Raw genomic sequence first — 27,405 nt, 5'->3', positions numbered from 1 at the left:
CTGTGAGCTGCTCATGGGTAAGGGTTGTATTCTCTTCATCTCTGTACCTTAGCCAGTGTCTCAGGGTGAATAAACATCTGTCCATTACAAAGTGAGAAGAAACTATGCTAACACTGTTACAAGAGGGGAACTACAACTCTAGGGCTCTGTAAAGAGCCCTCCTTTCAGGACTTCAACTGTTTTTAACACAGCCTTACTCCTTGGGTCCTCTGGAGACCAAGAAGATAGCATGCAAGGTAGCAATTTCACGACTTCCAGTCTGGGGTCACTGAACAAAGTGGCCTGGGAAGAACAACAGGTAACAGTACAAGTCATGTGGGATAATCCATTTTAATGAAACTTGCTATTTATATATTTACAAAAAAAAAAAAAAAAAAAGGAAAAAGAAAACAACAAAAATAGATATTACAGCTTAATAAAAAGTACAACTGAGCACTGTGGGCTGGAGGTGGGATACCCACCCAGCAGCACGCCCACACTAATGTGCCATCTGAGGACCTGGAGGAAGGACAGTGGGAAGAGGACAGCAGGCTCAGCCCAGAGATTGCCCTGTCCTCCTCCTCCGTGATTCAATTGTAGTTTGATCCTAACATTCAACTCTTCACGTTCTTCTTTCTGGTCAGGAAGATGGTTGGGTGTGGGGGTAGTGGTGGGGGGAGAGGGAGGTACATGGAAAGAGCAGAAGAGTGATCCTGAAGAAAGGCACATTAGGGTAGGTAATTAGGGAGTTAAACAGGAGCAAGAAGCTTCCATTTGTAGTCCCAGAATCTGGCAGGGATAGGGAAGGAGGAGGAAATGGGGAAGGGGAGATGGGAAGGGGGAGCTGAGGAAGGGAAGGGAGGCAACTTATTATCTCTCCCTGTCTTTTTTGGACAGTTGCAGTCCTTTATGTTAATCCCTGTCTGAGAAAGGCCCAGAGAGGATCCAGTGACAAACTAGTGGTTTGTGTCCCAGTGGGACAAAGGCTCTAGGAAATGACTGCAGAGCTGGCAGGAAAAGCTGGGGTCCTCTTCAGTAAGACACAGATCCTGGCTCTCGGGGAGTAATGAAAAGGACATCGGCTTTGGCATTGATGCAGTAGGTGATGACGAGAGAGAAGACGAGGATGCCGAAGCCCACCATCAGGGTGATAAACTGCAGTGGGAGGTTGGGGGTGGGGGAAGGGAAGAGAAAGGTATTCTCAGAACTCAATGCAGCTTTGGATAATTGCTTCGGGTTGGGAGCCAGGACATCAAAATTTTGGTGCTGGCTCTAACCACCAAGTATGGAACAATCATGGGCAACATCTCTCTAATCTGCAGACTTTTTCCCCATTTGAAAAGAGAAGTATCTTTGCTTTTGCTTCCATCTTGTATTACTTAGATTTTAAGCATTGTGAAGATAGGACCCAGGGCTTTGATTCTGTCCTGGCACTTACATTACTGACTTACTTGTGACAGGGGCTCAAATAAGTATTAGACTGACTCATCCCAGCTGTGCCAGATGGGAGTGGGAGCTTTGGAAGAGCTTCCAGGATCCACAGGGGCTCTCCAGAAGGAACACACACTCAAACTATCAGTGAAGAAAGGCCTCCTAATGGGACATGCTGGCTGAACAGGGACAGATTTGCAGTAGGTTTTGCCACAAATTTAGGGCAAATGGGAGATGGAAGGGGGTCTGAGACAAGAGACAGCAGAAAGAAGGCAAACAGATCTCTGCCACCTCCCCTCCTGCCCCATCTCACCTCAAGCTCTTTGCTGGCAACTAGAAATATCCGGGCACGGATATCTTTCCAGCGGCTCTCAGTCCATGTTGAGTATTCAGTAGAGCTCCACTGACTCAGTTCGAAGGCAGGGGACAAGGCCCTGGCCAATCGTGCCGTAGAACGTACGCACCGGGGGACTCGGTCTGTCTTGTTGGCATTCAAAGGGCCCTGAACCCATGAGTACTCATACAGCTGCAAAGAAGACGGGCCACAGCACGGGTCTGAAGTGATCCTCTTCTCACTCGCTCCCCTGACCTTTTATCAGTACCATGCTTGAACCAACTGAGCTAACTGGCTGCTGTCCCTTTACCCTTTAGATGGTCCATTTTCACCCAGGCTACCACCTCTTCAACACTCAAGTTCAAACGGCTGCATCCCTCCACCTCTCCATCCCAATTCCCTGGGTCCAACCAGGCCTAGGAGATCCTCCAACTTTCCCAAGGGAAAGGGGCCTGGGGCACTTCCAACACCCACCACCACTCACATCCTTGTTTTCATTTGGGTCTTTAGTTGGATCCTGGCACTGCTCTCGGGTGAGGTTGATCACCTTGCCAGTCAAATTTGCCAAGGCGTACTGTACAACATAAGTGGTGTTGGTGGGGCTGGAGACAGCGATATAATGTTGAAGAGGCCCATCACCTGATTGCAGAACAGAGCGAAGGGAGGATTTGGTGGGAGGAAGGTAGGGTGTAGGAAAGCAGAAATAGGAAAAGCCCAGGATTGGCAGGAACCAGAAAAAAGAAGGTTAAGAGAAAATGATACAATAATATCAGGAGAAAGAAGAAAACAAGGTGAAAGCGAAACAGAGAAGAAAAAGAAAAAAAGATTAAACCAAAATGATGTCTCTTTCTCTATTCCTTTTCTTGGCTAATGGTCCCATTCCCATACCAAATGCTTACCCAAGTAGGACCTTAGATCCTGCCTGAGGATAGACTGGAACCATGAGTTGTTGGCTCTAACCAGGAACCCATAGAGCAGGCGGGTAACCTAGAATTGGAACAGTGAGAAGAGAAAACCCTGTGACTTAGATTGAGCTCAGGGAAAGGATTATTAGTGAAGATGCAGTCATGGGCAGGAACCAGCCTGGCCAGATAGACTAGGGTTGAGAGACAGTGGGTGGCTCATAAGGATGCAGATGAGGCCCACCCAAGAGCTCTCTGGGGCACCCAGTGTCCTCACTGGCATGAACGGGCATGCTGAATTCCAAGGTTTGGAAGACGAGGGAGGGACATAAAGGATGGGGGCAGCCTACTGTGTAAACAGAGACAGAAGGGAGGTAGGGCCCATCTGCTCTTACCGTTTGGGGATCAGCCTGAACTGTGTCACTGAAGTTGGTTCCTCCTGCAAGCATGTACAGTGCACGTCCCACCACCGTGGCCACATCTGCCAGGGCCTGTGGTAGGTGAGGAAGGGACTGAATAGTCTTCCTCTTCTATCCTCAAATGCTAACATTCTAAGCATCTTCACTGTGTTCCCCATGTTCCCACCCAGCCTGGGTCAGTGCTACCTTTGCAGTGTCCGTCACAAAGTTCAGGTCCTCTTCGGGGCTTAGCCATTCAGGATAGCTCACATTAATATTCTCAGCAGTGTCATAAATGCTCTGATAATACCTGCCAGAAAAGCCAGCATGAACCTTGGCTACATTCAGCCAGGGCCCTGCCCCTTTCCTCTCTCAAGCACCCATTATGCAGGAAATTGGCATCTCATCATCCAGAAGAAGGGTGAGAGAGAAAATTAGGATCTCATATTGAAGAAGGTGTGGAAAATACAGGGGTGGGAGTGAATGGTAAATGAAATACAAAGTCTTTTCTGACAGACAAGGTAGAAAATGTAAATGAGCTTGGATTTTTAAACACAGAAGATTCCTCTATACTGTTTGGACTGGAGATATAGATGTAGAACAGCTAAGACAATTTTCAAAGAACTCACAGGATCAAACCACCATGACAATCCTTGGTGAGCTCCACAGAGACAAATCTTAAAAGAGGGGCTAAGAGAACTCCCAGCCTTTACCATCAATAAATCTCTGCCCCACAAAGAATCAAGTCAGCCACATAATCAGGCCCCAAATGCGTTCAAATGATGAATCATCCCTCCCTCAAAGTGGTGCAGGGGAAAGATCTGAAGAAGAGAGCTGACCCTACCTGCTAAACCTGTCACTCCCTAAATGAATGAGGAGGTGCTACTTGGCTGGGTTGGAGAACCAAAGCTTAAGCAATTTTACTCAGAAATTCATTTGGCCCTTGGGAGGCTGGGGACTTAGCAATCCAGCCTGAGTAAGAAGTCCCCTGTTACCCCAGGCCTCAAGTTAGGAGCAGTTTCGGGGTATACCCAGAATCAGGAAAGGGGTGACTAACAGTGCTTCACTACTTACCTCTGAAGCCCCCTCAGCTCCAAAAAGGGGACACTTTTACCCTAACACTGAACCATGTGCATCTACCACATGGAAAGAACATGTTACGTTTCACAGAACATAAGCACTGTTTGTGGCACCCTTGGGTGGGCCCCAGGCAGGGACCACTTTCTGAACTCCAGCCAAAGAACCCCCACCATCCTTCCCACGTTCTTGTTTGAGATGATGCCCTCTGCTGGCAGCCCTGGGGAACTCAGGCCTCTGGAGAGCTTAGGAAAAGTGAAACCATAACTAAAGATGACTGTGCTAGGAAAGGGCTCAGGGTGAGGATAGTTTTCTAAGATAAACATCAAGTCAGATGTGAATAGGCCACTGAGCAAAGAACAAAAACTGACCTGAGGTTTTGGAAAGCGTGGTGTGAGGAGAGGGAAGGGCAGTGGCCTTTCTACCAGACTGCAGAATAGACTCTCTTCAAGAAGGAAGAGGGTACAGGACCAGGTGACTCTTACTTGTTATGGAAGGCAGCAAAGTGGTCAGCCAGAACAACACCAGAGATATTTCGAGCCCGAAGAAATCGCTGCAGAGAAGATGGTGGGAGAGCCTGGGACTGATTCAGCCTCCTGAGGATGACAGCAGGGACACCAGCACCACTCTTCTCCAGTGTGGTTAGGAGATCCTCCACCTGGGGGGGATGAGGGACATTGACTAATGGGAGGCTGTGGAATGAGAAGTGGGACATCTCTTTTAGGCCTGAAACGCTCTATATTTCAAGTTGCCTGCTTGGAGAGTTGCTCTATGCTGTCCTAGAGCCTTTAGGGACCGAGGCTCTCTGAATTTCCTGTAGCTCCCACCATTCTTTTTAGAGTTAGGAAATTAGGGCACAAAGAAGAGGCCTGTGTTTTTGCATATTTATAGGTAAACTCCTCTGTCCTCAGGACTCTGCCTTATCTTTGGTGGATGTTTCACTTGTTATTTTTTGTGCAGAACCAGAGGGATCAAATAATGATACAAAACCATACACTGAATGCCAAACAGGTAACCAATTCTGTAAGTGCTACAGGAGTCCACAGCAGGGATGACACTGAAGGCATGAGAGGCAGGAAGAGGACCACATGGAAAAAAGCTAGCCTAAAGCTGGACCTGGAAGGGAGGGAGGGTCTTGAACAGGCAGTAAGGAAAGAGGAGAACAAGTCTAACACAGCCTTGACAACTGGATCCATGGGACAGCAAGGACAGGAGGGAACTAATCACTCACCTGTCCTAAACAGGCAGTGGTAGTCTGCTAGGCACCAAATGATCAGAGAACTACCAGCTACAAGGAACCAATGGGATTTTTCTCAGGGACCAATAACAGCTGTGGTGTTCATCCTTTAGCCAACACTCAGTCTAACCCTGTCCCTTATCCTATCTCATAGGCCCTGGGGGTTGGTGGAAACAGGGCAGGGGATGGGGGGTAGGTTCTGTATTCTGAGCTCTTGAAGCAGGAAATGAGGAGAGATGCTTAGGTTACCTGGTTCCTTACAGACTCATTTTTCTGAGACATGGGATCTGTGTGCATCCAAAGCTCTAGAGAAGTTCTTAAGGCCACCTGGGGGGAGGATGAAGAAGCAACACCTATAGTCAGTCTCCTGTTCTGGTCCATACCTGGGGGAAAGGAGTTAAGGGAGGAGGTGGTGGTACCTGAAGTGAGGACAACAGAACAACACAGAGGAAGAAGTTTTAAGTAGGAAGGAAGGGTGTGGAGGACACATGCTGCACACCTGTCCCAGCTCCACGAATGATTCAATGTTTTCTAACTGCACAGGAAACTTGCCCTTCTCCATATCGTAGACCATTCTTGAGCTGCCAATGTAGTCAAAAGTTTCCTGAGGGGTGGAGATGGGCGGGAAAGGGAACAGAGAATCCAAAGGGTTAGGGAAGCCTCAAGGAAGGCCAGATCATCAAAGCTGTGGGCAAGAAGACTGTCTCGGGTCACCTCAACTGCTAGTCAGTTTACACGGTCACATGGCTATCCCCTGCTCCCCACCCCACTTCCCAGCTGTGACTATCCATCACATGTATCATGGGACTTCTCAAGCCCAGAAATGGGGAAAGCAGCCTTAGTAAAGGCCTAAGGCAAACATCAGCTGTTATGTGCCTGCCTCTGGACTCTCCCCCACCTCCAATGACTTAGCAACGGCTGCTGTTCCCTCATTCTAGGGCCAGGCCATGGTGCCAGTGGGGAGAGGCAGGAGCCTCAGGGCTGCTGGGTGGAGGTAGCAGTAAAGGTGTCCAGAGAATAAAAGTAAAAGGATGCCTCAAGTAGATCTTATCAGTGGGAAAGTGAGGAATTTGGTAACACACCAATTCAGAGCATAGAAGCTTCCTAAAATGGAGGACTTTGAAGGGGAGACACACATAGACATATCCAAAAGTTCTATGCTGTTTAACAACTTAGGCCAAGTACTGAGGTCTTCTTCAACCAATAGCCACCTTCAACATCCCCTTCCTTCCCTGCTATCCCACCCTGGCTGAAGAGCCCCTACCCCTTGGAAGAAGACAAACATGACATTGCGGGGTAGGGTGGTCACATCTGGTGCCTTCTGCAAAGCTTCAGCTGCAGCCAGCTGGGTGACAAAGGAGGCAACAGCACTTTCAGCTCCTGGGGCCACATTCCAGAAAAAGGAACGACTGTCCAGCTGTGTACAGCAGAAGAAAAGGCAGGAGAGGTAAGCTTTCAAACTGGAAATCAGGACCAGGCCCCAAGACCCCTCTCCTGCTCCAAACAAGAGAATATATGTGTCTTGGGGTGATAGAGAGAACCTGGGAGTCCTGCAGCTCAGATCCCTCTCCATTTGGGGGTTCCCAGTGTAGCAATTCTGAAATCTGACAGGCCCACGAGAGGCCTGCCAGCTCTTTCTGTGCCAGCCCTGCCCATCCTGATCAGGGGCCAACACTCACCCGGGTGGCAGCAACCACAACCCTGTCATCAGGCTTTAATGTCCCAGATGTATTTATAGGCTTAAGCATGCTCCATACGTTGTAGTCGGACAGGGGGTCACAGACGATTTCTAAGCAGGACACAAACAGTGAAAGATCAGTGGGACTCAGGGAGAGGATAGATACAAAGAAGGCATGAAAGACTTCTTTGACCAGTGCCCCATGGCTTCTGTGAGCCATTTTCTCTACTTCCAACTGTTACAGGCTGGTTTCTCTGCCACCATCCATTTGAGGAATAAGCTGTCTACATTGTTCAGAACTGTCTCACTTCTCCCATCCAGTGCTTCCTGCCTGTACCCACTACTTCCCTGCCATGGTCTCTCCAACATTCCCTGGCCTGATCTCCCTACCCCCATCCCAGTACACTCAGCATGGCTTGGATATGCCCTACCTGGGTTGATGCTGAAGGTGCTCTGGATGGAGCTGCGCCGCATGCAGGTGGCAGTGCTGATGACGGCGTGCATGTGTGAGAAGAGCTGCATGGCACACAGTGGGAAGGCTGGTGCTGAGCCATTCTGACTCAGGTTGTGATCTTGATAGCACTGGAAGGGGAGATGGACCCCACTGAGACAGCTAGCTGTGGAGTCCCTCTCTTACTTCCCAGAAAGAGGAGAGCCTAGCTCCATCCTTAAGTCACTCCCTTTTGGGAGACATCTGTCCCTGAGCTAAGTTGCCCTGGTACAATCACAGGATCTATAAGGTCAAAGAGAAAAATTCATCAAGAGGCGCAAGTGGCACAGACTCAATGACTTAGATGGAGCAGATGAAATTACCCTATCTTGGGCCGGCCAGTTAGCTCAGTTGGTTAGAGTGCAGCCTTATAACACCAAGGTCACAGGTTCAGAACCTCACACAGGCCAGCCAGAAGAAAAAAAGAAGAAATTACCCCATCTTAACTGTTCTGTGAGACAAAATGAAGAAGCTAGACTAGAATTAGAGCATATTAGAGATAAAAAGAACCTCAGAAATTACCGAACTGAATCTCTCAATTCCTACTCCAATGTTCTTTTTACCATACTAATGGGTCTTAACCAGGGTTGTACACCTTGTTTCATATTATTCTTTCAAATATCCTTTTTATTTTCTTCCAGTCTGAAAGCCTTTAATGCTATCATATCAGGCAGGAGAGAAATGGGAGAGGTGAACGTGAGAAAAATAAACTTCTTGGTTCTTTTTAGAACAATCACCTTTCAGAGGGTGCATTAGTAGAATGACTCTCCCCTCAAACAGGAGAGCCTAAAATATAATCCTCTAACCAGAATTGCTAGTAGCTGGCAGAGTCATTACCTGCTTGATGACCTTGGTTTCATTTTCATCTTCAAGAAGAAAGATGGGGAAACTAAAGTCTTCGTAAGCCAAGCCACTGCCCAGGTCATTCCACCGTATTTCTTCACAGTGAGCAAACTCTGGCCCATAGGAGTTGGAGTAAACACCTGAAGGAGAAGATGGGGGTGTGATGATGAGGGAGGATAGGTTATTGGAACACCAAGCACTTAGGGACGTGAGGGAGGTGAGGGAAGAAGGTTAGGATATCATAAGATTGGGATTAAGAGTTCAAAAGGAGGGGATGACTCAAAGAAGCAGGTGTTAACTGCTCCCACCCACACTTAAATAGAGAGACACTGGCATTAGGGAGCCCTAGAGTAGCAGATTAGGGAACTGTGGATATGAGAAGAAGAAATGAAAGGTAGGAGGAATAAGAGAAGCAGAAGAGGGAAGAGATGAGTGGCAAAGACTATTTTCTGCTTGGGACTCAGTTGCTCACACTATACACAGACACAGATATACACATACCCCCCCTCCCCACCTGCACAGACACACACAGATATGAGACTGAAGCAACAATAAGCCTTGGGTGACAGTAGGCTCTCTTGATCCTTTGGGGTTCTTACCAAACCCATCATTTGGGCACTGCACGCTAGAAGAGAAGCCTGAGATGGGACTAGGTTTGGCCAAGGACACTGCAAGACCAGCAATTCGGCTGGCTCTCCCCTTCAGTTTCTCCATTATATCCCTGGAACAGGGAGAGAACGCCATGAAGGAAAACATGAAGGTATCAGACAGTCCAACATTCTGGCCCCCAGGAGGGAAACAAATGGGGAATTAGGGAAATCAGAACTGTTGACTTATTTCTTCCTTCTTCAGTCTCTAACTTCTGAGTTTGGACTATGATCCAATGTGAGCTTGGGGCTTAATCTCATCTACCTTGTCCCTGAGTGACCCTGAGCTCCCTTCCTTCCTCCCTGGGGTCCTTACTCACTGGAGCTTTACTTTTAAGGTGACTGAGATGATTCCATTTGATGCTACATCTTTTCTTCTGAGGACTACCCCTGCCCCCTCCCTTGACCAGACCAGGGCAGCCAAGGGAAGTCTTCACTGACTGTTCACTGAATCTTCCCTCTCTAGATGGATCTTCCCAGCAGGCACATACAGTTCTTACCTGGTAAAGAGCATTCCCTCCAGCAGAACCATGTAAGGGGGGTTGGGGCCATCAGTCAAAACCCACTGCAGGTCCTCTTCTTTCTCCACTACATGGATAACCCCTGTGTCCCCACTAATTGAAGCTGCCAGGACAGAATGAACCAAATTAAAGCTCCCACAATTGACAATTCTGACTTTGCCTCTCTGATTCTGCAGATCTTTTATGCTCAAATATGTCACAACATATTTGGGTGAATACAGCCATCTCTGCACTTGAACTGAAAAGCTGAATTGCCCCAGCTCTATCTGGGGGTTATTAGGAAGAAATGGAGGACAAACAAGCCCAAGAAGACTCAGTAAAGACCTGCTCAATTAATGCCAGGAAGGCTCTGTGCACTTCATTTTCTTGCCCTCTTCCCTCGACCTCATTTAGCCATACACACAAGATTCTCCAACAGTAAACACCAAAGTTTTCAAACCTGTATTTTCTCCAGGAAATGCTAGGCTTGAGATCTCTAGCTCAGAGGTCTAGCTTTGAGTCTTCTTTTGTGAAAACATATGTGTAGATTCCATTGGCCTCAGTAGCATTCCTGGGTCACTATTCCTTTGCCCTATTTGGGTATGATTTTACTTGCTTCTGGCCAGTTTTAGATGAGGTTAATCAAGAACTTTGAGGTCTTCAGAACAGAGCTTCCCAATCGATAGGCCTTGAATGGATTAGAGATGTTTACTCCCCTCATTCATGGGGACCTAGGGTTTCCAAAGTCCCTAGGTTGGTCACCTCCAGTCAGGAGCAGACTCGTCAGTTACTCCAGGATGTCCTACAAATATCACCCATTTCTATATGTGCCAGGATGCCATACAAATAAATTTTGGGGCCGAGCCCGTGGCGCACTCGGGAGAGTGCGGCGCTGGGAGCGCAGCGACGCTCCCGCCGCGGGTTCGGATCCTATATAGGAATGGCCGGTGCACTCACTGGCTGAGTACCGGTCACAAAAAAGACAAAAAAAAATATATATATATATATATTTTTACATGTCTTGTGATGTGTTATTCATAAACTATTTTAGAACAGTAGTTCTCAACCCTGGCTGTGTATCATAATCACTTTAGAGTTTTGAAAAATAAAGATGCTTGGGTCTTACCTCAAATTTACTAAATTAAAATCTCTGAAGGTGGGGCACAAAGAGCACACATGTGGTTCTTTGTTATACATATAGCAAGGCACGAGAGCTATGATTTCAGACCAAGCCACTGAAATCCTTGTAACTGACATAAGACAAAAACCATAAGCACTTCCTGACTGTCAAACAATCAGTTTTTTCCTCCCACAGGACCTGGGAAAATGGAGACATGGAGGCAGGGTCCCCAACATTCAACTATGTCTTATATATAGTAAACTTGACAAGTTCATATTGATAATGTTAATAAAATGTGAAGGAATATCATAGGTCTGGAACAATTTTAGTTAAGATCTGAATACCAATGAAAGTTCTAAGTAAACAAAAAACAGTCCTTGCCATAGCATTTAAAACTTGGGAAGAGGGAAAGCCAGTGTGGCAAATAAAAAATACATAACCTCAGCTCCAAGGAGAACAGGAAGAAGACAAACTACAATACTGAACTGAAAAAAACCTGGATTCTAATCTGGGTTCCAGTTGATCACTGTGCAGTCTTAATTAACTTACTGACTTTCTCTGGGTGTTTAATGAGGAGAAGCTTTTCTACGCCTATTCATCTCATACTGTGGGGATAAAGGAAATAAGAAAGCAAGGAAGAAAGAAAATTATAGCTCCCTTTGAGCACTTTAAAGCGTCCAATAAAAGCAGGGCATTATAATCAGAAAATCAAACCTGGGTCTTGCTTTTCCTCCTTATTGTTATCATGTTAGCAACACTAATTAAAGAGGATACAGCCTGCTCAGAATGGACAGATATGATGAAGTAAAACTTAGAAATAAGTAGTTTGAAAATGAAACAAGATGTTAATGAGGAAGTGGCCAGAGTCCAGCCCCTCCCCTTTTGTTTCGCTGTGTTAGCACTTGGCTTTATCTTTAGAGGCCACTACTTTGCTTCCCACAGGGATACTCTAAGAACACGTAGCACAGTAACTCATCCCCAAAGGGGATTTCTTAGAGCCCAGCTCCAGAATAGGGTCCTGGCCTTTTGCTGTCAGTGAGGTTCCAGCAAGACCATCAATCTGATCTCAGCCCACAGTGGACCTGTCTCTCTTCTACCCACAAACCCATTTTAGAAACTAAGTCCAACAAAAACTTTATTTGGGGCTGTTTGGAAACCATCAACCTATCCGCAGTGCTTTGTGCAGCAAGGACATGGGACAACTGACATACATTATAGCTCAGAGAAGAATGGGCAGAAAAGTTACTGCCTCCCTAAGCAAGTATGTCACTTCCCAGTGTCTCAGTTTTCTCCTACCAATTGGAAGGTTTCAGGCAATCACACAGTACTGCTGAGACCACACTATTTACTCAGCAAACATCTATCAAAAGGTACTTTGACTTTCAGCATTGTGCAAGACTATTCTAACTATTATTACAGGAGTAAACTGAAATTCAGATGTGATCAATCTCATGATGAAGAAGCCAAGATCAGGCCCTAAATTTCCTGCTTACTTGCAAAACTACACTCTGAAAGAGCTGCTGTTAATGGAAGAACAAAATCTGAAGACAGTATATTAGCTTTCAGATCACAATTGTTTTCCCTCTTTATGATTTTTACAGTTTTTAAAACCATGGTGTCATGGCACCGTTTTGGATCACATTTACAAGCATAAAGTTAAATCCAAATGCTTCACTAATTCAACTTGCAACTACTTGGCATTTTCAATGCCTTTTCTTCAAATAGCTCACTGCCTTTAAGAAGCCCATTTTGGCTGCACAAAGATCATTCAGAGTGCAGGTGATGACTGGACTCTATAGAATATGAGACTTCCTTCTCCTTAGGAAACAGTATAGTTAGGTGGTAGGAGCCATGGCTTAGAAGTTGGGCCACCAGGGTTTAAATCCTGGCTTTGGTACTTATTACCAGTGTGATCTTGAGAAAATTACTCAACTTCTCTAAGTCTCAGTTTTATCACTTGTAAAATGGCAATAAGAAGGCACTTCAAAAAGTTCACAAAAGGATTTGTATTATCTTTTAATTCTGTTTTTTATGAACTTTTTGAAATACTTTCATAAGACATACTTCATGGAATTCTTACAGGGGTTAAATTAAATACTCATGTAAAAAGCTTAGTATGCAGCATTTACTAGATGTTAGCTCTTATTAATTATCTTGCCTGGTTTGATAGATTAATTATCTTGCCTTGGTTCTCTATCACCTCCTATTCACACAGTCTAATTTGAGTGCTGAGAATCCTCAGCAGGACATGGGTCTTTCTTGGAATTCAGGGCACAAACTGAAATATCAATGACCACAAACACAAATCCCAATCCCAACTCACACTGGCAGCCAATCTGATGAGTGGCATTGAGCAGACGAACACAGGGAGCTGTTTTATTTAAGGGGATGTAGATCTTCCTCTCCACTGAGTTTCCCCTGCACAAACCTGATCAGAAGATAAAAAGTGTTAGAAGAACTTGACAGACCCTAGTACCAGCTCCTATCATGTCATTAGCTCAGTGTATGGCTTGGATAAATCATTCAATATCATACTTTCTAAAATGGGAATAATATCCATTCTTTCACTTCCTGGGCTCACTACTGGTACAGATAAACGCAAAGCACCCAGCTATGTGCCTCAGAGGGTTATTACAAATTCCATGTGGAGCAATTGACAGTGAAGCTAAAAAGAAAACTTGATTTGTCAAAGGAAAAGTGTTTGACCTTAGATGTGCCAGCTTCTGGTTGCATGGGTGACCACACTTCTGCTTTTCTATCATGTACGTATATTACTAATTAGTTTATAAAAGAGTGCTGATGTAAGAATATAGATTACAGTAAAGAAAACTTTCTGAGACATTTTTCCACGAGTCTGAACAGAATTGGGAGAAACTTATGCCAAACATCTAACATCAGTAGGTCACTTGTGTGTGCCACAGTATGGGGAAGCTATAGTTTCTCCTTTGAGGATCTTAAAAAAAACAATGTAAATTTGGGGGAAAGCACAGTCATGGTTTGCATTTTAGGGCTCAACCAACCAGAATGCCTTTTACCAGAAAATAAACACGTATAAACAAACATTTATGTACACTATAAATACTTAAGTTTTACCGTTACTTCATATTCTTAACAATTAAAAGTATTCATATCCTACCTTAGTCTCACTTTATTGTTGAAAGAAACTAAGTCAAGGCACAGGGACACAGATTTATGGTGGAATAGAAGAAGAAATGAGGAATCTACGTTTTAAGAGCCGCAGAGCACCCACAGAAAGTGGCTGCTTTCATCTCAAAAAGTCTAAAAGGCGGGGAAGAAAGCTGAACTTTCACACCTGTCCCTTTTGATTGTGGGTGGGGTGGCTGGGGCTGTGGGAAAATGAAGCATCCGAACAAAGTGGGAGAGAGTCGGGCTGGAAGTCCAGAAAGAGGCCTGGAAGAGGAGGGAATGGAGCGACACGACGTGCCGCAGGGGTTTAGAGATCTTCAGGTCCACGCAAAGGGGGAACTTCTGTCATGGGAACGAAAGAGAAAGAGGATTTACAGGGTCGGGGGACAGAGGGGCAGTGGGGACCAGAATGGAGACGACGACGCTCGCGCCTGGGCAGATCCAGAGAGTTCCCCCATACAGAGCGGAGATCACCGGTGGGGAGTCCTCACCTGCCAGTAGGACGCTGAAAGACAGAAGGCGAAGAAGACCCTGACTTCCCGGGTCAGCCCCAGAGCCGCCCCCAGCCGTGGCCATCTTGCCTCTCCGCGGTGCGCAAGCCTCCGTTCCCCTCCCGGTCGGGTAGCGGCCTCTCTAGGCTACCACTGGAGCCGTCTCTGTGGCCCGGCGCTCCAGAGACCGGAAATTCGTGTCTTGAGGAGCTTCCGGGAGCTGAGGCCGAGGGTCGCTGACGTGGAGGCAACCGAAGGGTAGTGGGGAGTGGCGGGGCTCCGATTGGGACGTCGGAGCCGGAGGCTTGAAGGATGCTAACCAAATTCGAGACCAAGAGCGCGCGGGTCAAAGGTAGTGGAGAAGAAAGAGGGGGATGGGGGGAACATGGAGGCTTGATGTCAGGGGCGGCGTTGTCACAGGGGAAGAGAGGATAGGTAGACCTGCCGGCCGAATTAGGCCCACCGGACTAACCCCGAAGACGGGAAAGAGAGAGATTAGGCCTGGAAGGCGGTTCTCCAGTCCTCTCCTTTGGTGTTCGCTTGGGCTTTGATTTACCCATAAAGTGGTTTTCGCACCGCAGGGGATCCCGTAGGCCCGCTGCGTATTCTTTCCCTTTACCCCCTCTCCTGGGGGCTATGCTCCCGACTTTTATTCCTCTGCTCCTAAGTTGGCTTTTTAATGGCCGTGTTATATGGAGTGGCCCTGGGGGTCGAGTCTCGACCTCTGACACTTGCACCCGAGTCAGTAGCTTCTTCGGAGACAGCACTACCTCACTTAAGGAGGCCTTGGCTGCACCATCTCAACATCCAGTGCCTCCATTGGGCTTTATTTCCTACCCGGAAATTGTACATTGAGGCCTGTAGCCCCAGTAAAGTCTGAGCTTGATAGGATTGCCAGATGAAATACAGGACGCCCTGTTAAATATAAATTTCAGATAAACAGCGAATAATTTTTTAATTATTTTTCATCGTTTATCTGAAATTCAAATTTAACTGAGTATCTTGTGTTTTTATTTGCTAAATATGGCAACTCTAGAGCTTGAGGATGGGCAGATGAGCGTGGAGGGCAAATGACTGATGCAGCTTAGCAAAGTGGTCTTTGGAGTCAGATGGGCTTGCTTTGGAATTCTGAAACATCCATTAACAAGCTATATGACCTTGGGCAACCTACTTATCTCTAAATCTTTATTTCCTCATCTATAAAATGTGAGTAAAATATTCTCTTATAGAGAGAACTAAAAGCAGAAATTATATGGAAAGTGTTTATTGTAGTGCTTGTTGTAGATTCAGTAGCTGAAAAACTGGAGGCCATTATTAATGGGAGAATATATTCTGAGCAGTTTCTAAGTCTCATGGGAAATTTTTTTAAATTGAAACATAATTGATTGTACATATTTGTGGGGTACAGAGTTGAATATCAGTACCTGTGTATAATATGTGGTGATCAAGTCAGGATAATTAGCATATTCATCATGTACAATGTAATCATTTTGTGGCCCTTTACCACTTTCTCGCTAACCCTCTTCCCCCTTCCCTTCTCATGGAAATCTTAATCATGAAGGATACCATTAAGAATTTCTGGGACCTGGGTGGTTGAAGTGGGTCTTCATAAATCCTTGAATTTTCTCTTCTGCTAATTTCTTGTTGGACTATAGAGAAGAAAAAAAAAGTCAGACTATTTGATGGTTAATTTCCGTTAATTCTTATATATCATAAAGGAAAAAAAAAAAGAACAACCTAAGGGAAAAATAGACAATTTAAAAGAAGAAATGTAAATGTTTAATAAATAATTGAGATAGCTCCATCTCACTAGCAGTGAAAGAAACACAAAGAAAAAAGTGAGATAACTTTGGTCCTAGATTAGTAAAACAAGCAAAACAACAGATAACTGACAACATTTCATATTGGCCAATGTGTGCAAAATGGGTAGCTTCATAAATGTGGTGAAACTGTTTATTAATAAGGTGTTTTTACAGTTAAATAGTATCTACCAAAACGTTAAATGCACATACTCTGATCTTGAGCAATCTCATTTTCAGGTCTTTAGCCTAAAGCAGTAATAATACAAATAGGCTAGATTTTGTGTAGAAGATCTGCAGCAGGCTCTTTGAATAGCCAAAAACTAGAGGTGGAAATTTAAATGCCTAACAGTAAAATAATTTAAAAGTGTGGTGCATTTGTACTTTGTAGTTGTTAAAAAGAATAAGGTTATGTTTATATGTACGTAAATGTAATGAGATCCATATCATAAAGTTAAATGAGAAAAGAAGTTTGCAGAACATTATAATGTAATCCCCATTTTCATAAAATAATAATGCTTATGTTTATACATAACTGCATTAAAAGTCTGAAAGGGTACGTTCTAAACTGTTGTTACCGTTTCCAGTCATGATGGAGTAACAAGGATTAGACTTACCTTCCCACCTTAAATGACTACACAACCACAAAGTACAACCACAACTGGGGCTGGCCAGTTAGCTCAGTTGGAGCATGGCCTTGTAACACCAAGGTCAAGGGTTCAGTTGCTCATACCAGCCAGCCACCAAAAAAACAACTACACAACTGGACAAAATGTATGAAACAAAGGTTTTCAGATATTGTTCAACATGCAGTGCAGGAAAGTGATTCTTGAGAGAAGGAGAATAAATAAAGTGAGTCCTATGATTGTTTTAGCTTACTGCCTAGAGTTAGTTTCCAGGCTGCAATGAAGGGAGAGGGAAGGAGCTGTGGTCTTACTGAGGAAATAGAATTTAGAGTTCAGGGAAGCAAAGATGATTAGAATTTGCTTGGCAGAATGCCAGAGATGAGGGAGCTGCACAGAGGGAGCACTGGAGATCTGCAGGGGCCTCCTCAGGCCTGGAAAAGAACTGTGGGAAAAGAGAAGGCAGAATAATCCCTGTAGCTGACACTGGGCTGGGAATAGTTTTGTTCCTACTAGCCAGAATGGAAAGACTTCCTAACATTACAGGGTATTATACAGAGACCTCAGAAGGGAATTACCTAACAGTAGTTCCAAGTTAGACCAAGACTAAAGGCTGCTGTGGAGCTGCTGTACCAAAACTTAAAAGCAAGCCTCTAAAGGATCAACTGATTCCAAGTAACTTAACTGTATTCTAGGAATGCAGCTAAAATCCAGCACCTAACAATAAAAAATTCACGATATCTGGCATCCAATAAAAAATCACCAGGCATGTTGAATGAATGAATGAGCCTAGGATTAACCTAGTTGTTCCTTTTATTTATTTATTCATTTATTTATTTTTTAAATCAGAATTCACAGAAGGTGACATTGTGGGGCTTACTTAGCTCATTGTATTATTTTCTGCTTTTTTCAGGGCTCAGTTTTCACCCCAAAAGACCCTGGATCCTGACTAGTTTACACAATGGGGTCATCCAGTTATGGGACTATCGGATGTGCACCCTCATTGACAAGTTTGATGAACATGATGGTAAGATAGTTTCTAGGAGGAAGTTAAAAGGGATATAAGTATTATTGCCTTCTGGGATAGTATAAGCTTTGTTTGATATGGATTCCTGTATGCTTAAAAAATGTGGAAGGGATAGAATTGAAAAAATCCTCAATATAAATCACCATGGAGATTAGCAAGGATAGCTCTTTCTAACATAGTTGTCTGCCTTCTCCCCCAGGTCCAGTGCGAGGCATTGACTTCCATAAGCAGCAGCCACTGTTTGTCTCTGGAGGAGATGACTATAAGATTAAGGTACAGAGGTCTGTCATGACTGGGAATAAAGGATGGAAGGATGTGAAAAGGTTTGGGAATTATGGAAGGGACTAAAATACAGGACAACTCATACAGAGCTCAGGCTTTTGACAACATTATGCAGAGCACTTATCCAGCAAACATTTATTGAATGTTTGCTGTGTACCAGATAGTGTTTTCTTTTTTGGGAATTCAAAAATAAATAAGAAATGTCTTCTGTTCTCAAGAAGCTTTTATTCAGATAGAGGAGATAAACATACCCAAATAATAGGACTTACAGTTTGGTGAATGATACAATAGAGAGATATTCAAAGTGAAATAGCTGTCCAGGTGCAAAGACAAAAGGCATGACATAGCTGGATACATTTGAAAAAATCTAATTAGTTTTGTGTGGAGAATGGAGAAAAGGTAAGAGAAGGGTCAGGAGATGAGAGGGACCAGATCATGGAGTACCTAGTTGCAGTGCTCAGAAGTTTGGATGTTATCATATAAATAGAAAGGAACCATGAAAGGGGCTTAAATATTGGAGTGATATCAGATTTAGATTTTTTTTTTTTAAAGATTACTCAGGTGGGCCGGCCCATGATTCACTTGGGAGAGTGTGGTGCTGATAACACCAAGGCCACGGGTTCGGATCTCTCTATAGGGATGGCCGGTTAGCTCACTTGGGAGAGCTTGGTGCTGACAACACCAAGTCAAGGGTTAAGATCCCCGTACCGGTCATCTTTTAAAAATAAAAATTGGTTAAGTAGGGTTTCCTTAAAATCTATTTAAGGAAGGAAAGACTGGGTATCATTTAAGAAAAAGCTATTTTCTAAAATGATTAATATTTTAAAAAAGGAATTATCTTCCATTTATATGAAATGTCCAGAATAGGTAAATCTATAGAGACAGAAAATAGATGTTATATTATTGTTTCCTTGAGAGTCATCATGGCATCCTACTTTTCTAAGGTGATAGGTAAAGCACTAAGTGGTCTGTATTCAAGCTGAGAACATAATTATGCAATAGAAGAAGAGTTTCAAGTTAAGCCCTGGATAAATTGTATTGTCTCCTGTTATTAAATAGAGATGGTCTCTTCCCAAAGAAAGAAAAACTTTTCTATAATTTTATCTTTAGCTTTCCCCTAACCTTGCCTTCCACCCCCATTCACCCACATTGTTTAGCTGACCTATATTTTTATCTTTGGTCTTTTTCCCTACAATCTTAAACAAGACTCCCTATCAAAGTTTCTACCTATTTTAAAATGCCAAAATATAAATCCAAATTTGTTCATTGAGAAACCTGAGCCTTTCAGAAGCTGAAGACCCATATATATCCTATTTCTTAGTTGGATTTCTGTCTTTGCAGGTTTGGAATTACAAGCTTCGGCGCTGTCTTTTCACATTGCTTGGGCACTTAGATTATATCCGCACCACGTTTTTTCATCATGTAAGTAGCAATGGTGGCTCAGGTTTTGGAACATTCTTTAGTTTCCCCATAGTAATCTTCTACTTGATCCTTAAGAACCCATGCTTTGCTAACAGAATTATGTTTTTAGAGTGGCTCTTCTAGGATCTATGTGGTGTTGACCTTTCTGCTTTGTTTCCTTCTGCAAAAGGAAGCACTTGGGGTTATACTGAATTTAATTTAATTGGATTCAGCGGGCTTTATGAGGAAGACATTGTTTCTCTGTGGGGAAAAGTGTGGATTTGATTTCACGTTTGCTGAGCTAGCAAACAAAAGTTTGCAGGCTAATCCTATGTGAGGTATTATTACTAAGCAGTGGGTAGGTTGGAGGAAGGTCAAACTAAGATGCTGTTTTGATGAGCTAATAAGTGTTTTGAAGTATTAATAATCACGTCCCTCTGTCGTAGGATTTTGGGGTCTGGTGGAAGCTATTCCCTTAGCCAGGCTTACTGCTTTCTTTGCTCTCTCAGATATCATAGTAGATTTACATAGCGAGTTATGGATTAGAGACTCCTAACCTCTTACTCCAGTCCCAACCTAGCTGGATCTCCCTATAATTCTCTGCTATTAAAAGTAACTCATACTATTCTTTGACTCTTAGTAAAATAAGTCTCTTGAATTAAGTTAGAAAGAATATAATGAAATAAACAAGAATTTACTGATTGAGTATACTTTATTTTCTTTTTAAAAATTTAAAATTTGAGGGCTGGCCCATGGCTCACTTGGGAGAGTGTGGTGTTGACAACACCAAGCCAAGGGTTAAGATCCCCTTACCAGTCATCTTTAAAAAAAAAAAAAAAATTTTAAATTTGAGGATTGGAAAGAATGTTTGAGAAAATTACAACTGAAACATTTGAGACAGATAATCACTCAATAAAATAATCTAGTAGGTAGGAACTATTTGTCATTGCCATAAAGGACTTGATGAAGACCCTTACCTAGAACAAGTTGCTATCTACCTGGAAAATTATGAGAAACCTTATTTTATTTTATTTTTTTCAGTTCAACAAGTATGTGTGTGCTTTGTACTTGTTAAGCTCTGTGTTAAACACTGGAGGTGTGACTGTGAATAGAAAATTCTTCCATTTCTCAACAATCTTATGTACTTCAAAAAGGCTAAATTGTCTTTACGTTTTACTTTTTGCCTTGTTTACTGAGACTTGGGAATTTTTTAAAACTGGATGGTCTCACAGGGAGAAGCCAGACTATAAAATGATATTCCCATCCTAAAGTTAAAGAGAGAAGAGTCTTTCACAGGATCTTAATTTACATGATTAACTATATGTAAGTATAAATATACACTCATACATATATCTAAAAGTAAATGTAAATAAATATTATATTATCTGCCTCTAAGTATCTGTTATGTGTCTGTCTGGCTTCATTCTTAAATCTTACAGGTGAAAATGTCAGAGTTGGGAAAAGCTGGTAGACCATTGGGGAGGAGAAGACAGCTAGCCCAATATCAGAAGCAGAAGCCCCTTTGCTAATACAACTGAGGTGTTAGGCAATGGAAGGCTCCCCCAAAAGAGAAAAATGGTTACAAGAGCCTAACAGAACAAGTTCATTTAATATTCAAAGCCTTTGTCTGGAATGTCTTTCAGGAGTATCCTTGGATTCTGAGTGCCTCAGATGATCAGACCATCCGAGTGTGGAACTGGCAATCTAGAACCTGTGTCTGGTAAAGCGGAAGGCAGAGGGCTCAAAAAAGAGTCTTAATTCTTAGTTTTTCTTAACCAGCTTATCTTCCTAACAATCATCTCCCTTCCCAAATGGGCCATGTCTGCTGATTAATACTGATTATATTTGTAAGATGCTTTCAAATACAAAATAATGTAGAGGTAATCTCATTAGTAATGTATGAATCTGTATTTTCTGATAATTTCTTACTAGAGAAAAGAGGTCACATAGCTAGGCTTTTAGAACAAGAACTTTTCATTCTGGTCCCATAAAACCTGAATCAGGATCTAGTCCTCTGTCCTGCTTTGTGTTCAGGGCTGGCACTCTACACAGAACTTTCTGTGAAGAGGTATGGATCATTTAAAATGATGTCCTCTAGGAAGGGTACCCTACTAAAATCTAACAGATAATTTCCAGTATGAATTACTAAGGTTACATTTATTTTGACATTTTAATGTGTCTTTAATCTGAGAGGAGAGCTATGTAATCTCAGTTCTCCTAAAATTAGTAATATTTACTTACTTATTTATTTTATTTTTTGTGGCTGGCTAGTACTGGGATCCAAACTCTTGACCTTGGTGTTACAACAGCATGCTCTAACCAACTGAGCTAACCAGCCCAGAAATTAGTAATATTTGAATACTAAAACATGAGAGGCAAGAAGAGGCTATTCTTAAAATAGCTGACTTTGCTTATTATTATTAGTTCATAATTGTTAGGATGACCTACTTTTGACTCCATAAAAGTATAATTGGATTAGCATCTATTGAATATGGAGAAAGGTATTTAGTTTAGGAGTCTGTTGATTCCCACCGCTAACTTGGTATTACCTTTCTCTTTTTTTTCCTTGCAGTGTGTTAACGGGGCACAACCATTATGTAATGTGTGCTCAGTTCCACCCCTCAGAAGACCTGGTTGTATCAGCCAGCCTGGACCAGACTGTGCGCGTTTGGGATATTTCTGGTGAGCTGCCCAAGTTCATGGGACAAGCTAGTCATGTCTGCCTCAAAACTGCAATTGCTTAAAATAGTGAGGATAGTTGGCTTAGAATAGAAAAATTTAGAATATTCCATTCACATATAATAGCCATCTTTGTTTCTGAGGGTGTTGAATCTGTTTTGATGGTTCTTCATGTTAGAGGTTCTTCACTGAGAAAAGTGGTTACTCCAGAAAATCCATTCGATTTGAAGAAATTTTGACTTTTTAGTTAAAATCTATATGCCATCGGGTATTTGATTAAGAATCATGCTTTCCCCTAAAATAAAAAAATGCGTCTTTCACAAAAATAAATTTTGAGAATAGATTAATGCAAGGATACAGGACTCTTGGATCTTGTTGCCTTATTTAGAAATATGAAAATCCCTTTATTAGGTCTCTTCTAGTGTAAGGAGCATGGCTGGGGTTGGGGGGATGGTGGGTGATTTTTTATGTCCTGAGTATCTTTTAATGGGCAGACTTTTAATAGGCAGACTTCTAGGACCAGAAATCAAATAATTTATAGATTTTTGGATAGTTGGGATAATTACTTCTTTTATAATTTGTACATTATGATTTTTAGATAAGCATTTAAATGTTTGGTTCTGTATAAAGGAAATCTAAGAAGATACTAACCAGAGAATTTAAGTGTGGAGAAAGAACTGTACCTGTGAGATAGATGAAAGCGTTTTGAGTTGGGATAGGGAAATGAGATAGATGCTAAATGCTGTGGTTCTCTTCTGCGTTATATTTACTCATCACTTGCTGAATTGTCTTTTTCTGTTTGCTGCTTTAGAAATTCTTAGAGATTGAGTTCTCTGTAAGGCTACACCACAAAACAGTTTCATTCCATAAAAGGAAGGCCTCCTCATAGGTCTTTGCTTGGTTCTTTGTGGTAATAAAGAACAGAAGAAAGAATAAATAACTTTATTACGCACCCTTTTGCGTTGTACAGCTGAGGTGATAGCTTTTCCCAGCTCCCTTCTGGCATGGTGGGCTGGTGCAATATGGTACTTGTTCTTACAAGCCATTAATGAACAGCAAGTTGAAAATGGGAATTCCTGGATACAGCATTTGGAATGTTACAAAAGCAGTTGTTTAAGATTAATGGGGCATAAAAACCAGCCAAGTGGGGATGGGAAGAATTGAAAAATAGAACCTCTAGATCATGCTGTTTTTGCAGTTTTCAAAGCCTTAGAATTAGAAGAGAGTGGCGTAAAGAAGATTGTATTGGAGATAGGGCAATTGTACTCTCTTCTTCCAGGGCTTTGCCATTGCAGTTTTTTGCCAGACTGACTAGGTATTTTGAAATACACCCAGATGTGACCAGCCATGCCAACAGGAGGAACTAGGTACAGGAGCTATGAGCCTGTGCCCTCTCCTCACTTCCAGTACCAGGGAGCTTAGCATCTACTCTCCCAGTAACCTAGCTATGGCTTTCCATGGTTCTTCACCGTGCACACATTCAAAGCACTCTCTCTGTCTCAGTTTATAGGATCTTGATGGGCTGGGATATCAGCTCATGCTGTTCCAGCTGATCAGGGGTAATTATTTAGAATAGTCTTTCCCAACTAAGATTCTGTGAGAGAATTAAGTTCTATAGAAAGTACTTTGAGTGACTGTTTTCTTAGTTCTTCCAACAATGGTATCCAGGTAGCTAATGCCATTCTAGATCATAAGAAAGTTAATTTGCTATATACCTAAACTGATACTTTCAGGCATTAGGGCTTAGTTGTTTTCCAGAACAACAGGTTGAGAGGGCCCTTATACTGCTCCACTCTATGAGTATTGTTTGTGCCACTTGACACTAGTGTAGCATGGTCCCTGTGGTCTAGCTGAAGCAATTTGGGACAATCAGATAGTTGTACTCTCATTGGTGATCATGAAATGCCTGAGGCAAGAAATACTTTTCTTTACCTTTTACAAGCAGAGAACATTTTTGCATCAAAATTAAGAGCCCTGGATTAGAGAAGAGGGAAAAAGTGTGACCCCAGTGGGGTTTATACTTGCTCTTGAATGTGCAAAGTGCATGGGTTACTGTATATTAACATTGCAGTTGCTGTACTTAGCATATGTCATAGTGAGAATTTTGTGCTAGCCTGCTGTACTAATGTTACTGCTGTCTTTACCATTTCTGTGTTTTTCTCTTCCCACAACTCTTGACTTCCAGTAACCCCTTAGCCAGATTGGAAGGAGATGCAATGGTATTTAACCAAGTGGAAGGAGCTTTTGGGTTAGACTTTCGTACTTACTCTTTCCTTTTCTAGAAATCAGCATATTCTTTTCAGCAGGGTTCTTTTTTGCTTAAGTTCAGATAAGTCTGAACACAAGAAGACGAATTAGCTTTCAGATCTGTTAGGAACCAGAGCTAATTTCTGGGAAGGAAAGTTAGCTCTGAGTAAGAGAATGACTATCTCCTAATTTAGAGGACTGGTGAGAATTCTAGTTTTTTGACTGTCTTTTTTTGAAAGGGACACTCTCTGAGCTAGGTAAGCAATAAGAGATTATAGAGATCTTTAAAGGAAAACTTGTCTCTTGATATGTCTCCCATGAGGATTGACCCCCACAGGCTTAGCTTAACCTGAATCTTTTGTGTTAGCCTGGCAAAAACTATTTGTTTAAAAGAGAATATATTTACAACCTAGATATAGAAGATTGGTTACGTTTTTAGCTTGAGCTTCCAAGTAAACTGACAGTTAAACTATTTTAATGTGCTTGCACCTTTGCATGTCAATCCTGTGTAACTCAGGCTCAGTCTTTGAAATGACTGCTAAAAAAGTATTAATTTGCTGCCAAATCCTGTCCTCATCCTTCTCCCTTTACTGCTTCCTATGGTCCCCACTGGGAGGCATGCATCAAACTGGTCCATTCTGAGAGTGTCCTTTCCTCCCTCTGGATTTGGGTAGCTGCTGTAGAAATTTTCTATCTGTCCCTCAGTCCTAGTGAGTGGCTTGTCGGAGGCTCAAATACTTCTTCTCTAAGTATCTTTTCACTGCCTGTCACTATTCATCTGTCTGTTTTTTCCCTTCCCCTTTTCCTGGATCATTACATGCAAATGCAACAAAGGCTTCCATTCTGTCATACAGCTTTCCTTTTAATGTGTTTGCTGAGGCTTATTGGAAATGAAGTTCCCCACAGCTGTCTTTGTATCTTCCTTTAAATCTGTTTTATACACCAGACTCGTTAGAAAAAGTTGACATCCTATTAAAGAGACAAGTGAAATAAGTGAAAAGAGGTATCCCTGTAATAATGTATTTATGAAGCTTTGGGAGAGTGCATTTTTTTTTTTTTTTTTAAGCATTAGCTTTATTTCTCTTTACCTGCTGATAAATGCTCATCTTAGACAGAAAGCAAGATAATTAAAACTGTCACGGCCTTTTAAGCTCACTTCTCTAATGCTGATGTTTAGGCGCTGTTAGAACAGAAGAAATGTATTGTAATTTTTAAACGTGTTTAAATACAGTCGTTAGACTTAAGTTTTCGTATTTTCCTACAGATGCCAGTATTTAGGCTTCAAGCTACTTAGGTTTTTCTTTTCAATGATAGGTTTTATTTTCAATGGTAGGTTTTATTTTCCCTCTATTATAGTTAATTGTCTTTATTTTGTCTTTTATTTTACAAGTGCTAGGTAATTTTATCTTCCACTTTCCCCCCAAAATATAGGATTTTAGTCCCAATTCTATTTTCTTATCTATAAACTGGTATATATAAGGGTACTTTAAAAAGTTTGTAGAAAAGTAGAATTAAAAGATAATATGAATCTTTCCATGAGCTTTTTGAAGTGGTCTCATAATTATACCTGTTTGCATACCTCAAAGGGTTGTTTATTAGAATCAAATCACATAACATATGTTAAGAGTGCTTTGAAAACCACCCAGTGCTTTTCAAATGTGAGGTAGTAGTGTTATCGTAATTTTGGTTCTGACTATAGCATAAATGGTCAGCTTTTAAAGATGAGTGTCATTGAGCCATAAATGTGGGTCCTCTACAAGTAAGACTCTTATCCTGTTGTCTTTTTCCTAATGTTTTCAAATTATGGGCTAATTATTCCCAGTGAGACTATCCTCTAATGATTTTAATGGCAGAATACATGTATTTAGATCCATAACCAGCCTTTTAGGCAAGAACTTAAAAGGACATAGTTCTAATTATCTTGTCCTACATCCAAGAGTCAAGTAGAAGATATGAATGAGTATACTGTTTGCATATGCAGTTCGTGGTTTTATGGTATCTTCCACTGAATAGCTTAATAGGTCTAGTTTCCATAACAGATTTACGACTTACCCTTGAGTTGCCTAAAAGCTTCCAATTTGAGAAACACTGAGCTGCAGTCTCCCCCAAATGTCTTTTCTTGAACATTTTTGAGATGTAAAAAAAAGTTGTTACACATTTCAATGAAGTTGAAAGTGGAAATTGAATGTTTTCTATTTGAGACCACATTTTAAGAACACTGAAGAATGAATGGAAAGTGGGCATTTTCTGAAGTAGACAGCTCTTGAAGTGAGATTTGTTGAAGAGGTTGGCTGTGTCAGAAGATTGGATTGGCCTTCTCTAGAAAAAAATCCTGGTAGTAGGTCTGTTAAGTGTTGAGGGAGCAGAAGAGAAGATAATGAATATACTTCAATATTTTGAACATTTTTAGAAATAGATAGGAGCTCTTGTTTCTCTCTTCTTTCTTCAGTCTATTTAAATTTTTTTTCTTTGACGTTAGTCTATCACTGTACCTTTCTGTGCTTCTGATATACTGTGCTTTTTTTGATAATATTATGTTTTCATCTTTCATCCCACTCCTTGCCCCTTCAAAGGTCTAAGGAAAAAAAACTTGTCCCCTGGTGCTGTGGAGTCAGATGTAAGAGGAATAACTGGGGTTGATCTATTTGGAACTACCGATGCAGTGGTGAAGCATGTACTAGAGGTACTTATCTCTCCAGTCAGTGGCTGGATATGGGCTGTCCTCTGGGGGAAGTCGCAACATGCCATTCATTTATTCATTCCTTCAACTTATATTTATGGAGTGCTTATTAAGTGCCAGGCACTGTTTGAGTCACTGGAAATAGAGTTGTGAGTGAACCAACAGAAAATGAAGTTTATGTGCCACCTGAGGGAGAGGCATGTTATCTTATAGACCCAGTGGGGAGAAAGGTAGAAAGCTGGGCATAGGTTCCATCAGCATCCCAAAGCAGAGCCCATTCTCAAGCCTTTTGTAAGGGGTAGATGTAAAGAAATTTAATCAAAGTTATTGAGAATCAACTGTATATAAGTAACTTTTATAACATGGAGGGGAAATAGAAAAGCATAAGGGAAA

General features: G+C 42.3%; 2 protein-coding genes across 3 annotated transcripts in view; one reads left to right on the top strand and one right to left on the bottom strand.

The window, feature by feature from the left end:
• Positions 1-311: 311 nt before the first annotated feature.
• NCSTN (nicastrin) lies at positions 312-14,428 on the bottom strand. Of its 2 annotated transcripts, XM_063103782.1 has the most exons (17): positions 14,275-14,428; positions 12,960-13,064; positions 9,517-9,640; positions 8,969-9,090; positions 8,364-8,509; positions 7,468-7,618; positions 7,038-7,147; positions 6,623-6,775; positions 5,858-5,962; positions 5,608-5,685; positions 4,607-4,779; positions 3,252-3,354; positions 3,042-3,137; positions 2,644-2,731; positions 2,229-2,383; positions 1,724-1,936; positions 312-1,134 (listed from the first exon to the last, which is right to left on the bottom strand). In XM_063103782.1, the coding sequence occupies exons 1-17, from the start codon at positions 14,357-14,359 to the stop codon at positions 1,012-1,014; spliced, it is 2,130 nt and encodes a 709-aa protein (XP_062959852.1). In that variant the 5' UTR covers positions 14,360-14,428; the 3' UTR covers positions 312-1,011. The 2 variants fall into 2 exon arrangements, with proteins under 2 accessions (XP_062959852.1, XP_062959853.1); XM_063103783.1 differs by lacking the exons at positions 9,517-9,640; positions 14,275-14,428 and having other exon boundaries at positions 12,960-13,037.
• COPA (COPI coat complex subunit alpha) overlaps positions 14,410-27,405 on the top strand; it is a 35,001-nt gene continuing 22,005 nt past the window's right edge. The window contains exons 1-7 of the mRNA XM_063103781.1: positions 14,410-14,626; positions 17,610-17,723; positions 17,923-17,996; positions 19,347-19,427; positions 21,050-21,126; positions 21,979-22,088; positions 26,906-27,015. Coding sequence (XP_062959851.1) covers positions 14,587-14,626; positions 17,610-17,723; positions 17,923-17,996; positions 19,347-19,427; positions 21,050-21,126; positions 21,979-22,088; positions 26,906-27,015 — 606 coding nt within the window. The 5' untranslated portion in view covers positions 14,410-14,586. The remainder of the gene's footprint in view (positions 14,627-17,609; positions 17,724-17,922; positions 17,997-19,346; positions 19,428-21,049; positions 21,127-21,978; positions 22,089-26,905; positions 27,016-27,405) is intronic.

The sequence above is a fragment of the Cynocephalus volans genome, chromosome 8 (genome assembly GCF_027409185.1).
Source record: "Cynocephalus volans isolate mCynVol1 chromosome 8, mCynVol1.pri, whole genome shotgun sequence".
NCBI lineage: Eukaryota > Metazoa > Chordata > Mammalia > Dermoptera > Cynocephalidae > Cynocephalus > Cynocephalus volans.
The sequence above is the reverse complement of the archived record's forward strand: the minus strand, read 5'-3'. Positions and strand labels throughout refer to the sequence as shown.

Coding starts and splice junctions, on each gene's coding strand:
- NCSTN (XM_063103782.1), bottom strand. CDS start 14,359: ATGGCCACGGCTGGGGGCGGCTCTGGGGCTGACCCGGGAAGTCAGGGT. Junction 3,138..3,251: donor TTGTGACGGACACTGCAAAG/GTAGCACTGACC, acceptor CACCTACCACAG/GCCCTGGCAGATGTGGCCAC. Junction 1,135..1,723: donor TTGCCAGCAAAGAGCTTGAG/GTGAGATGGGGC, acceptor CTCCCACTGCAG/TTTATCACCCTGATGGTGGG.